The sequence below is a fragment of the Macaca nemestrina genome, chromosome 1 (assembly GCF_043159975.1).
Source record: "Macaca nemestrina isolate mMacNem1 chromosome 1, mMacNem.hap1, whole genome shotgun sequence".
In the NCBI taxonomy this organism is placed as follows: domain Eukaryota; kingdom Metazoa; phylum Chordata; class Mammalia; order Primates; family Cercopithecidae; genus Macaca; species Macaca nemestrina.
The window spans coordinates 65,290,207-65,304,881 of NC_092125.1; the positions used below are offsets into that span (position 1 = coordinate 65,290,207).

The 14,675-nt window shown below is 38.4% G+C and overlaps 1 protein-coding gene across 3 annotated transcripts in view; it reads left to right on the top strand.

The window, feature by feature from the left end:
* Positions 1–14,675, top strand: part of LOC105484869 (complement component 4 binding protein alpha) — a 40,356-nt gene that overhangs the window by 18,167 nt on the left and 7,514 nt on the right. For 2 of the 3 annotated variants that reach the window (XM_011746941.3, XM_011746940.3), the window contains exons 5-9: positions 1,242–1,327; positions 1,490–1,681; positions 4,036–4,218; positions 8,907–9,104; positions 11,743–11,931. In XM_011746941.3, the coding sequence (XP_011745243.2) occupies positions 1,242–1,327; positions 1,490–1,681; positions 4,036–4,218; positions 8,907–9,104; positions 11,743–11,931 (848 nt within the window). The remainder of the gene's footprint in view (positions 1–1,241; positions 1,328–1,489; positions 1,682–4,035; positions 4,219–8,906; positions 9,105–11,742; positions 11,932–14,675) is intronic. The other variant, XM_011746942.3, reaches the window with a different exon arrangement.

The window sequence follows — 14,675 nt, forward strand, 5'->3', positions numbered from 1 at the left end:
TCTCAAGTAGCTGGGATTACAGGTGTGCACCACCATGCCTGGCTAATTTTTGTATTTTTAATAGAGATGGGGTTTTGTCATATTGGCCAGGCTGGTCTTGAACTCCTGGTCTCATGGAATCCACCTGCCTCAGCCTCCCAAAGTACTAGTATTACAGGTGTAAGCCACCACACCTGGCCTGAAATAAATTTTTAAAAAGCTATTTTGTTCTGTTTGGATTCCTTCTTTAGGTTATCCAATTAAGTATATGTTGATTCTCTTTTGCTTGATACCTATGTCTATTAGTTTTCTCTTATCTTTCCTGTTTGTTTCATTTTTGTTGATTTTCTCATTTTTACCCCCTGTTTTCCTTATTGTGTATGGCTTCATAAGCGAAGGTGAGAAGAATCAGAATTAAGATGCTGTTGGAACACTAAGGTGTTCCCACTGAAACAACCAGAAACAATATTTTGCACTTAGTCTCTGGGCTTGGTTGGAAAAACTACATTTTAAAGAAATTTTAAAGTAAAGAAATTCTTAATTGTGTTGTAGTTAAGATATATTTTCTTGAAGTTGTTATTCAATAAATTCCACAGACTCTTAGATTGCTGAAGGTGACATTTACTTTAGTGTTCTATCACGTTGTAGGTTTATTCCTTGATGATGCTACAATTTGATATCATTGATGATTATCAATATCCTTCATGATGCTACAATTTGTAATCATTCTAGTAATATCTTTTGTTTTTTTATTTTCTGTTAGCACAAGATAGAGGGCAGGAAGACAAACTGAGGAAAGAGTAGGACGTATCAAGAGCCATAAAAATGGGAGTGGTGAACTGAAAGCTAATGATGTGTGGGAATAAGACACCAACCTGGAAGTCAGAGGAAGCTTTGAGCCAAAGATGGGGAGAGTGTGGAGTCAGTAATCTAGCTGGTACTCTCAACCAAAGACAACCACAGAACACACCGAAGCAAGCCTTTTATTGTTGTGCTTGATTGAGCTCTGGATGAACTGCATTCCTGATCCCTAGTAGATGCTTATAGTAACAGATTAAGGAATGAGGGTCCAAAGGAACAAATGCACACATCTCATTGTAGTAATGAAATTTTACTGAATGGAGTGCTCAATGGGAAATGATATCCAGGAAAATATGATTTCCTTATTTTAATATGGAGTAACCATTCTATTTACTCAGACCTCTTTAATTTAATTTAAGGTAGGAGGAATTCCATTAAAATCTTTGATTTATCTTATTTAGATTTGTCTTAATTGGCTCAACCACTAGTCATTGTGAAGTACAAGATAGAGGAGTTGGCTGGAGTCATCCTCTCCCACAGTGTGAAAGTAAGTAAAGATCTTCTGACTTGACTATCAATTTAAACTTTGTTAGGTAATGAAGTCCCTGTGCATCTTTACAGGTATGTGTACCTTCCCTTAGAATTTGCATGAATTTTAGATTTATCACGATGCCTTCCCTGAGTATTTCTTTCCCTTCCCTCACCTCAGTTGTCAAGTGTGAACCCCCTCCAGACATCAGGAATGGAAGGCACAGCGGTGAAGAAGATTTATACACATATGGCTTTTCTGTCACCTACAGCTGTGACTCCCGCTTCTCACTCTTGGGCCATGCCTCCATTTCCTGCACTGTGGAGAATAAAACAACAGGTGTTTGGAGACCAAGTCCTCCTACCTGTGAAAGTAAGTCAGAATGATGAATTCTGCATCAAAATGTTTGCTCTCTTTTGTTTAAAAGAGAAAGAAAGGTGAATTTATTGGGAGGAAAATGGAAAATTAAAAGATGAACTAATTATTGCTCGGATGCAATCATTTATTTGGCCACCTGATACTTATTGCATGTTGTTTTAGTATATAAAATCCATAAAAATGGGAGTAGTGAACTGGGAGTTAACAGTATATGGGAACAAACAGCAACATCTCACTGGTTTGGTGAAGTAAAAGTTTATTCTCATTCATACTAAGTTTGTTTCATGTCCAGGAGACTCTCCAGGGCAGCTGTAGTCTGTGCTGGCTTAGCAACCAGCTCAGCAAGCCAGGTTGCTTTGATCTCATGGCACCTCCATTTCAAAATGTGCTTTCACAGTCTCTTCAGTAGAAGAAGAGAGAAAGGCCAATTGTGTCCTGGCTAAGAGCTTTGGCCTAGAAGCAACCACATATCACTTTCCATTCCAGGCTTTTGTCTAGAATTAGAAAGTAGCCTCAGAGGACTGGGGAACGTAGTCTCAGTCTGTTCAAGAAGCGGAACTGAAAATATAATTTGCACCTATAAGATGAAACACATATGCCTGTAGGGCAAGCAAAACCTACTAAGTGTCAGAAGGGCAACAGGACAAAGTAAGTGATAATTGAGTCAAAACATATATTAGTTAGCTAGTCTAAGGAATCTGAGTTTACTGACTTTACTACTAAGTTTACACAATATTGCTTACTAACCCACCACAGGATACAATCAGATGAGGGGCACAAAAGAGCAGGATACTGCCAACAGTGCAAAATGCCTGGAGTTAGATCTGCAACAATCAGAAGTGGCAATAGCTGAGGGCGGAAAAGTGGGCAGGGGCCAGGTTATGAAGGACCTTGTGTTTCAGTCTCAGGATCTCAGAACAATCATGAAGGGGAGACTTTGAAAGGCTTTGACGAGGGGAATAAATGTGCTGCATTTTAGAAAGATAACTCTGGCTGTGGGACAACAACCTGAAGTAGGACAAAACTTAACTGACAGTCACCTGTTATGGCTTGAATGTGTCCTTCCAAACTCATGATAAAACCTGAGACCCAATGTGATCATTTTAACAGGTGGAACTTTTGGGGAAGTGATTAAGTCATGAAGGATCCACTCTCAGGAATGGGATTAGTGCCCTTATAAAAGAGGTGGAGGGGAGAGCCCTAGTCTCTTTTGCCCTTCTGTCTTGTGAGGACAGAGCATTCATCCCTTCCCCGATGTGAGGACGCAGCAAGAAGGCACCATCTTGAAAGGAGAGAGCAAGCAGACATTGAATCTGATGGTGGCTAGATCTTGAACTTCCCAGCCTCCAGAACTGTGAGAAATAAATTTCCATCATTTATAAACTAGCAAAAGTATTTTCTTATAGCAGCAGGAACAGACTAAGACAGCAACTGTATAACCCTCCAGCCAAAAACTGAAGGTGACTTCAGCTGTAGCGTGGCAGTGGGGTGGAGAGAAGTTAAGGGATTGTAGAGGAATTAAAGTGGCAGAATTGACAGGATTGGATGACTGCCAGGATGCGGGTGAGGGGTGTGGGATAGGGGGCAGTTTGTTCTCTGCTTGTTGGAGAATGGGTCTCTGATCCCCTGGGCTGCCTCTGCACTATGTAATTACTATGGGTCACTGACCCATAACCAAAATCATCTAGGAAATTAGGCCATTATATTGAAAGTTTTGGGGGCCTTAGAAATACGTTTCTGCTGGGTTATGTATGACTGACTTTTATTGGTAGGGAATTTAAAGGAGCTATCCACAATCATCTCGAAGAAGGACCAATGTAATGAAAACTCATTTTAAAAGCTGAAATTACATATTTTATATATATACACACACATACTTATATGTATATATAAATATACATTATATCAAATGTAATAAAATTATAATATATAATACTATTAATATAATGTTATATATTCTATAATACTATATTGTATAATATATAGTATTATATATATTATTAACATAATATAAATAATTTCAGCTTTTAAAAGCCTCAGTAAAATGAGTTTTCATCACATTGGTCTTTCTATGAGGTAATTGTGGATAACTTCTTCAACTTCTCCACCAATAAAAACTAGTACTAAAAGGAGTACATATATATATATATATAAAATATATACAGCCATATTATATATGTATGTGTTTGTGTATGTGTATTCACTTTAAAATGTTTCCCTTGTATCTACTTGACATGAACATTCATCAGGCATTTGTGTTGCACTTGTAACTGGATTAGCAGTGGCAATAATATCATTATTACCATTTACCTTTTAAAATCCACTTGTCTTTTCTCATGATTCTTTAGAAATCACCTGTCACAAGCCAGATGTTTCACATGGGGAAATTGTCTCTGGATTTGGACCCATCTATAATTACAAAGACGCTATTGTGTTTAACTGCCAAAAAGGTTTTGCTCTCACAGGCAGCAGTGTAATTCGTTGTGGTGCTGATAGCAAATGGGATCCTTCTCCTCCTGCTTGTGAGCCCAGTAAGTATGGACTATGAAGGAATTTCAATGTTTGACATCTAAAGGTAACCAGTACTGTTAATATGGGTATACTTGCATGCATAGGCTCACTACGAATTACAGTAAAAATTTACATCTAGATCAATAATTTCCTTTATTTTTTTCTTGTTGGAAAGAAAAATGATTTTAATACACTCTGCGAGGTCATATATCATCACACAAGACTGCCACATACCACAAGACTGGGCACATTCCAACCTTAAAAGGAGGTGTTAATATTGTAGATATTTGTGGATTTGTATATTTATTTCAACAATTTTCTGGAAGTTGATAGAAAGCTGTCTTATTCTGACAAAATCATTATATTATTATAATTACTTTGAAAGACAAATAATAAAGTGTCCTGAGGAAAAATGCCTTTTATAACTTGTACAAAAGTATTGTGTGAACTGGTTGTGATTCCAACACTCTGAAGTTATAAACTCATGTGGATTATTAAAAATAATGACAATAGTAATAATGATAACTTGGCACTAGACTAGGTGCCTAACAAGGATTAACTCAATGAATCTTCCCAACAATTGTGGGCACTATGATTATCCTATGTTACAGATGAGAAACTGTTCACAGAGGTTAAAAGACTTGCCCAAGGTTATACAACTGGTAAGGGAAGGAAGCCACTGATGCCTTGTGCTCTAAGTTTTGCCCTCACAAAATACCAAGAACTTCTGGGGATTTCTGGAACAGAGGTAGAGGAGTTTGGGGAAACCTCTCTCCTGGAGAGGTATCCACCAAGCTGGTCAAAATTAGCAAAGAAAACCATTCAAGGTCTCTGGAGATTGACCAAAGGGATTACAACAAACTGAGAAGCATTTATTCAGCAAAAATATGGAAACTTGATAGGAACAGTGAGAGGACATTGCATTAGAACTAGTGGCTGCAACAGCTCTACCTTGTGGGAGGATAGTTTCTGTGGGCTCATGAGTGGCAATTCCCATCTTCCCCAGCTCCCTGGGGTAAAAAATTTATTTGGGGTGGATTTGGCAGCCCATGAAAATTATGTGATAGCATTTTTCAGAGATCCATGCTGTGGAAGTCGTACATTGAATAGGTGCCAGCAAACAGGCGTCAGTGTCTGTTCCTTCACTCCCAACTCCCATTATATGGGGAGGATCTAAGTGGGGCAGTTGGTAAAGAATTCAGTCCCCACTTTTTGCATGGCTCTATGTTGCAGGAGAACTATTCCAGTTGGCTCAGCAGCCAAGTGGCATCTCCCATCTTCCCCAGCTTTCTAGAATGGAAGAACTATTATGGGTAGGTTGACAGCTATGAATATTGGTAGTTAGTATTCTCCCTGGCTCTGGGTTGTGGAATATGTGTACTTGGTGGTGGGCACAGCTTTGTGGCAGTGCCTGTTCCTACTGCCCACTTTTCTCTCCTCACAGCTCCTACACCATAAGAAGAACTCTAGTGCAGTGCCTGGAGAAGAATGAGTTTTCTAATTTCCCCCAGCTCCTGATCTATAGGACAGACATTCTTCCAGGGCAGATTTGGAGCAAGCTTCAAAGACTGTAAACACTCTGCCCCTTTCAAGGAACTTTAATTGGATTAGACTGTGATGCATATTATGCCCCAGGGAGTTGTTGAAAAAAATAGAACAATCAGATAAAAATTGTTGGAGGCCAATAGTTGTATGTAATACCAACAGAGGTAGACTACCCAAAGTCTCAATGAGAAAGAGACAGTCAAAGAGAAAACCACAGTTATCCCTAGCAGTTAAAAATACTGTGTACATGCCCAAGTCTGTGCTCTCTGAGGCATGCTGTTAGATGTTGCACACTTTGAAGGAAATAGACTTAACTGAACTAGTCCAATTACATCACTAAACAAACAAACAAACAAGAAAATAAGGAAACAACAACAGATCCTAAAAGTGGTAAGGGAGAATCAATATCCAAAGTTGCTGCAATGTATTATCTAACATGTCCTGTTTAAAAAAAAAAAAAATTGTCAGACATGCAAAGAAACGGGAAAGAGTGACCCATGTAAAGGGAAAAAGCCAACAATAGAAACTGTTTTTGAGGGAGCCCAGAGATTGGACTTAGCAGAAAAGTTCAAAGAATTAAAAAACAGCTATTATAAATATGTCCCAAGAACTAAAGGAAACAATATTTAAAGAATTAAAGAAATGTATTATGACAGTGTTTTATCAAATAGAAAATACTGATAAAGATAGAAATTATTTTAAAAAGATAATGGAAATTGTAGAGTTGAAAAACGCAGTAAGTAAAATGAAAAATTCAAAAGAGGAACTCAACAGTAGATTTGAGTTGGAAAAAGAATCAGTGAATTCAAATATAAATTGAGATTATGCAATTGCAGCACAGAGATAAAAAGAATGAGGAAAAATAAACAGCATCAGAGAAATGTGGGACACCATGAAGTGTACCAACATATGTGTAATGAGAATCCCAGAAAGATGAGAGAAAGAGAAAGGAGCTAAAAAACTATACAAAGGAAAAACAGCTGAAAATATCACAAATTTGGCCAAAAAAAAAAAAAAAAAAAAAAAGCCAAAACAGAAAACAAAACAACACATTAATCTACATATCCAAGAAGCTTGTTGAACTTAAGTAGGATAAATGCAAAAAGATCTAGACCTGGAGACATTATAATCAAAATGTTGAAAACCAAGAATGAAGAGAAAATCTTGAAAGCAGCAAGAGAAGAGCAACACATCATGTACAATGCAACCCTAGTAAGATTAACATCTGATTCCTCATCAGAAGGAATGGAGGCTAGAAAGCAGCTAGATGGCACATTCAAAGTGCAGAAAGATAAAAACCTCTACCAAGAATCCAATGACATATTTTGCACTTACATATATTACAAACTGCACAATATATTTTTATAATTATTGTTTTATATAATTTCATGTTTCATGTCTTTTATAGTAGCTGAGAGAAGAAAGGAGGGCAAGTATATATTTATAGAGTTTATTATGTTAATCTTCTTATTCATCATTTCTAGCTCTCTTTATTTCTTCCTGTAGATTTAAGTTACCATCTGGTGTCACTTCTGTACTACAATACAGCTTTGTTCCCTCCTACCTTTCTTGTGATGTTATTGTCAAATATATTGCATTTCTCTATGTTATAGGCTTAATAATGCAATAGTATACATATTGTTTTATGCAATTGCTGTTTAAATCAGCTAAGAGAAGGAAGGAGTAGTAATATATATCCTATTGGGTTTCAAATTACTGACATAATGACCTCTGCTGATGCTCATTGTTTTTCTCTGTGGATTCAAATAACTGTCTGGTGTCAATTACCTTCAGTTTGAACAATTTCCTTTAGTATTTCTTGTAAGGATAGCCTTCTAGTAACAATCAGATACCACTTTACATCCAGCAGAATGGCTACAATAGAAAAGATAGACAATAACAAATGTTGGTGAGGATGTGGAAAAATTAGAACTCTCATACACTGCTAATAGGAATGTAAATTGGTGTGACCATTTTGGAAAAGAGTTTTTGCAGTCCCTCTGAAGTTTAAGCATGGAGTTACCATATGACTCAGTAATTACCCTCCTGGGTATCTGTCCAAGAGAAATGAAAACATATGTCCACACACAAAAATTTTACATGAAGATTCATAGCAGCGTTATTCATAATAGCCAAAGAACCCAAATACCCATCAACTGAATAATGAATAAGCAAAAAGTGGTTTATCCATAAAATGGATTATATCATTTAGCAATAAAAATGAAAAATAAAAAGTACTAATGTATGCTACAATGTGGATAAACCTTGAAAATATTATGCTAACTGAAATAAGCCAGCAACAAAAAGTACATGTATTGTGTGATTCCATTTATTTAAAATGCTCAGATTAGGCAAATCCATAAAGAAAAAAAATAGATTAGTGGTTGTCAGGACCTAGGGGGAGGTGGAAATAGAGAGTGACTGATAATGAATATGAGGTTTCGTCTTGGGTTGATAAAAATATTCTGAAATTAGTTAATGGTGATGGTTGCACAACTCTGTATATACTAAAAACCATCAAATTGCACATTCTAAATGGGTGAATTTATTTGTGTGACTTGAATCTCAATAATGCCGTTAAAAAGGAACTTTTATATTCCATTTCAAATATCTGAAGATAAAAAGTGATAAACATCCAATGTGGTAGATGTTTGCATTATATTTCCATATCATATGAATCAGTAGCATTGGGAAAGAGAGAAGAGGACAAGACCCAAGGCCCAGGCTCAGAAAATGCTTGGAGTTTGTTTTTTTTCTTGCCAAGCCATTCCTGGTATCATCTGGATGAGGGGAATGGCTCTTGTTTATTTTCCCCAATCAATCAGGAAACATAGTTAGATTTGTTTGTGACAGTTTTCCTGCCATGCTTCAGTTCAGAAACTGAAATCTCTGAAGTGTAAAGAAGAGGAAGGAGAATTAATATTATTATACTTGGCACAGCATATGGAAACCACTTGGGAGTGCCCTTAGTAAAGAGCCTCTCTGGAGGTGTGCACATTTGAGCGAATGTCCATGCGTCTTTTCTGGTGTGGTTGATACATCAGGCCTTGCAGGCTGGTTCCAGGCTGAATGAACACATGACCTCCTTTGATAGGACAGGCTTATTGATTGCTGTGGCAGCCCTAGTAATAGTGTCCCTTTGTTCTTCTTCTTCTTTCATGAGCAGGTAGTTGTACTAACTTACCAGACATTCCACATGCTTCCTGGGAAACATATCCTAGGCCGAAAAAAGAGGATGTGTATGTTGTTGGGTCTATATTAAGGTACCGCTGTCATCCTGGCTACAAACCCACTACAGATGCACCGACGACTTTGATTTGTCAGAAAAATTTGAGATGGACCCCATATCAAGGATGTGAGGGTGAGTTTTTGTTTTTTAATATTTTTGTATATTAAACATCCAGTACGTGCTAGGATTCTCTACCTTAAATGAATATAATTTTATCCCTCACAACAAGTTTAGAATTAAGTTAATTGAACAGATTAGTGAACCGTTAGTACCAGAAGGGGACCATAAACATGTTACAGTTTGAGGCACTGAGAAATTGGAACCTTTCCTTATCCCAGTTCAGAATCAAATGAGAAGTAGACACAGAAGTCAAACAGTATGCAGATTAAGTATTAGTCTTCTTACTGGTAAAACTGGAATGGAGAATACAGTTCAACTGTTGTCAGAGTCAGGCTTCCTTCATAGCCCTTACCTCCCCCCAGTATGGGCTTTAGGGTGTTTGGCAGAAGACAAGTTTGTGAAACAGTCATGAATGTAACTAGCTGCAAGGTGACTTGTGTCTCATTCCTCTTGAGTCATGAGATGGCAGGACTCCTGATCTGCCTCTAGAAGACAAGTCCTGACTCGTGACTCAGTATTCTCACTTTGGAAGGATATAAAGGAGACTTTCTCCAGTTTCTCTGGTAGGAGATGCACCTCTTTTATTTGTGGGAATGAGTGAGGGACTGAAGGACAGGTGGATACTATTTTATGAGCCTTGGTGGAACAGACAACAGAGGAAGAAAATGCTTTCTTCTACCCATCTATCAGAATCTTGCCACTTTAGAGGTGAAGTAACTGAGGCCAAGAATACAGGGAATTTTATGCTGCATGGCAGAATTTGAACAATGTGTGAAATGCATAAATAACAAAAAGTGGTAGTTTAGATCAACCTGTCAGAAGATTATTTATTTCGTATTAAGGCTTAACAAAGTTTAATTGCAGTTATTCAGACTCATTTTGGGGAAATAGAATAAAATATTTTAATGAAAGGACTGAATTAAAAATATACTTAATAATTAACTTATTGCCATTACTTAAATAACAAAAAATACTGCTTATAAATGTTTAAAAACCTCCTTTATAGTTGTGTTTAGGCCAGGTGCGGTGGCTCATACCTATAATCCCAGTACTTTGGGAGGCTGAGGCGGGAGGATTGCTTGAGCTCACGAGTTTGAGACCAGCCTGGGCAATATAGTGAGACCCTTGTCTCTACACATAATTTAAAAAATTAGCTGGATGTGGTGGCACATGCCTGTAATCCCAGCTACTCAGGACACTGAGGTAGGAGGATAACTTGAGGCTAAGAGGCCAAGGCTGCAGTGAGCCGAGGTCATGCCACTACATTCCAGCCTGGATGACAGAGCAGGACCCAGTTGGTTACATTTATTTGACCCACTATGGTCTTATTGATTTAATTATTTAATAAAGAATATTTTTAACAATTTTAAAAGCAGAAGTGAAGTAGTATTTATCCAAGTTATGAAACCTGATCAAATGTGAATTTAGACTCATGACTTACATATTTAAAAGTATTTTCTATACTGTAAAGCATTTCATAAATATTATTGTTGTTATAATATCCAAACCATATGATTGCTGAGTATTTTTATTATAATTCCTAAACAAATGAGCACTGGAAATGTTTGAGTATGTCCAAAAGACCCCATTTTAATACTGGTTGAGTTACTGACATGGAGAATATAATGTTTTATTCTGTTTTGATGTTTTCTCTTACATCAGACAATAGCAAGATTTTTCTTGAAGTATTGCTACTAATGAATAAAAAAATTGTGTCCCTATAGCAGCTCTTACTATATTAAAAAATTAAAGAATTTGGCCAGGCGTCATGGCTCACATTTGTGACCCCAGAACTTTGGGAAGCTGAGGTGAGGGGAGCACTTGAGGCCAGGAGTTTGAGACCAGCCTGGGTAACATAGTGAGACCCCTTGTCTACCAAAAAATAAAAAACTTAGTGGGTGTGGTGGCACACACCTGTAGTCCCAGCTACTCAGGAGGGTGAGGTGGGAGAATTGTTTGAGCCCAGGAGTTTGAGACTGTAGTGAGCCATAATTGTGCCACTGTACTCCAGCCTGAGTGATAAAGCAAGATCTTGCCATTTAAATAGCTATTTCTCTTAAATTTTGCATCAAAAAAGAAAAATCCTTGAAATAAGCAATAATTTAAATTTATTCGTATGCTTTAGCTGTTAGGTGGATATAAACTTTTGAAAACTTTCTTCTTTGTGACTTGAGAAGTGTAAGTTAATAGAGAGTTTAATAATGAAGCCATAAGTAAATGGATGTTGTTTGTCATTGCTCTTGAATAATTTTGAAAATTTACATTTTCCTATTGGTTAAAAATTTTTTTTAATTTTTTTAATTTTTTGGAGACAGGGTCTCACTCTGTGGCCCGGTCTCAAACTCCTGGGCTCAAGCAATTCTCCCATCTTGAACTCCCAAAGCACTGGGTTTATAGGCATAAGCTACCACACCTGGCTTTTCATATAGGTTTTCATTTTGGAGCCTCCTAATGAAATGCTTAGTTGGATTAGAGGACTTTAGCAAATAAGGGAGAAAAGAGCAGACTTGGAGTGTCCTGAGTCTCCTTTTCTGTTTTCCCAATCTCTCTTCAGTGGTGAGATCTTCCAAAGATGGAAATGGGGTTGTTAGCCATGGAAGCTTCCTCATGGTGATTTTACTAACCATGCACCTCACGTTTTATTTTTCAGCGTTATGTTGCCCTGAACCAAAGCTAGATAGTGCTCAAATCACTCAACACAGGAAAAATCGTCCTGCCAATCACTGTGTTTATTTCTATGGAGATGAGATTTCATTTTCGTGTCATGGGATCAGAAGATTTTCAGCTACATGCCAAGCAGATGGCACATGGAGTCCCCGAACACCATCATGTGGAGACAGTAAGAGTTCATAGAATTATCTTATTCTGGGAGTTTCTTCATATGAGTGTGATGGAGATTGTTAAGAGAAGGTTTAAAATTAGGTAAAAAAATTCATATACCTTGCATGATTCTTGGAATGGGTCCAACTTTCTCCTTCCTCCTCATTGTGTGTTCCCTTTCTTTTGGTCACCTCAGTTTCCTCTTTTCTGAATCAGTGAAATAGACAGCATGTAATATGTAAGCTGGACTTTTCAAGTACTGCGTTTTGTTTCTTTGTATTATTCTCTTTCTCCCCTTATTTCTGGTCCATATGTCTCAATCTGCAGAAGAAGAACTGTCAAAATCTATTTGAATCTGCCTTTCTGAGCTTGCTTCCTTCTTCCTCAAACAGCAGCCTTCTGTTGCCTCTGAGCCCTCCAGTCAGACCATCACCCAGTGTGAAATGCCTCCTTCTGCTTCTCCAAAAGGCTCAAGTGGGCCAGGAATGGTGGCTCACACCTGTAATCCCAGCACTTTGGGAGGCCGAAGTGGGCAGATCACCTGAAGTCAGGAGTTCGAGACTAGCTTGGCCAATATGGCGAAACTTGATCTCTATTAAAAATACAAAAAATTAGCCGGGTATGGTGGTGTGGGCCTGTAGTCCCAGTTACTCAAGAGGCTGAGGCAGGAGAATCGCTTGAACTCAGGAGGTGGAAGTTGCAGTAAGCCAAGATCACACCACTGCATTCCAGCCTGGGCAACAGAGCAAGACTTTGTCAAAAAAAAAAAAAAAAAAAAAAGGCTCAAGTGTTAACACATTCCACCCTTCTCCCTTTGTGTTTGATATCTCTATCTAGCGATGGTGAGGGCTCATTACCCCTATTAGGAGCCCAAAGTGACCAAGCATTAGTTGCAGCTTATTAATCAACAGGAAAACTCCTATCTCCCACTTGTAGAAATGTTCCCACTTTGCCAACCAGGCCTTTTAAACCTGCGGGTCCCAGAGCTTCAGAGATGTGAAGCACAAATTTCCCAAGTAGGTCACTTAGAGTGGTGGCCAGTGGGGCCGCTCATGCTTCCATCCCCTAGTTCCTGGACTGATGCATTTATTTTACTGGGGACCCAGAGCCGTATAAAAGTCAGTATGATTTAAAATAAATACAGCATTTTGGAAGACAGTGTCCCATCACTGTCAAGCATTGCCTCCCAGCTGGCACTTCAACTGTGCCTTTAATAGGCCATTCGGTGTTTTCACAGGTCGGCAGGTTCTGAGTAATGCAGTATGTGATTTGAGTAGTGGATTCTGTGAGTATGGTCCCAACAACACATCATCTTTGCTGTAAGTGGGTTTTCTAGTTGGATGTAGTGGATCCTATGTCAATGCCAATTGTTCAGACACTCTGTAACCCTAAAGATGACCGTGCTGACTGAGGTTCTGCAAGGAAGAAAGGCAAATCCATGCCTGCAATATTTGTCTAGTTCTATTAGAATACACTTCCTTTCACGGTAGAAGAGGTCCAATGTAGTCAACTTGCTAGGAAGTGGCTTTTTGGTTGCCTCAAGTGATGGTATCATACTAGGGACTTAGCATTGTTGTTGGCAGGTTGGAGATTCAGTGACAACAATGAGCCTTGGTGAGTGGGACCCCATGCTGTTGGGTCCATGCTTGTCTTCCATGCATGCCACCACAACCACTCTGCTCCTCCTCCTCTTGTGCCAGGACCCATGAGGCCAATAACAGAGAATAGCTTACCTCAACTAGCTGAGACTTTTTTTTACTTGGCTGTTTAATACCTTTTCTATTGAGGATACTCTGGTGTTAACACACAAAATAAAGATCTTCACACTTCCCGCCCACTCTCAAATGTCCACTTACTTGCTCCACCCCAGATCTCTTTGTGCCCAATCTTCCAATCTTTCTCCTTACAGGAGTAGGACCTTGACCAGACAAGCCATTCATTCCATGCCCTGAATCCTAATTTAGCCTATCCTTAGGCCACTTTCTTTAGGTGTACCCTCTATAGCACTTCCTTTCAGGAAGATTACCCCTTACAAGTTGTCTTTCAAGACTGACCTTGATTGGGCTGTAATGCGGCTTCCATTTTAGGAGTGGAGTGAAGGACCAAAGGAGTGAAAGACATGCCATCTCAAAATATGCTGAATTGGAATGTTGAATATTTCAAGTTGAAAACATTAGAGAAATTGAAGTTTCAGAAAGGGCTAGCTGTCTTGTCTCTTTTTGCATGCACAAGCCATAAAGATTCCTCTGGGAGCAGTACTCTACCCTTTCTAGAGCAAGAAACTATATAGCCCTTATCACCAGAGACTGGGAATTAGGGGCTGCAGTGGACCTGAATACTAAAATTCCCAAAGTAGCTTTTATTTTCCACTAGTTTTACAGCCCCTCCCTATACATCTCCTAGTGACTCTCCTAGAAATTTATTGCTCCTAGCCAAATCCCCTTTGTCCTGACATTTCTTCTCAAATTTATTGTTCTTTGTTTACAAAGTATAAAATATCTTGCTTTGGCCACTTCTTCAGACTTTACCCTCTTGGGAAGATCCCCATGTATGTATAAAATCTGTGTGCTTTTCCCTTGTTAATCTACCTAGTGCCAATTTGATTTATAGATCCAGCTGAAGAGCCCACATGAGAGCTAAGGGGATTTGAGATGGAGGTTATCTCTCTCTTCTCTACAACACATACTATGAACCCAAAATATCTGAGACAGGTCTCAATCAATTTAGAAAATTTATGTTGCTAAGGTTGAGGATGTGTCTGTG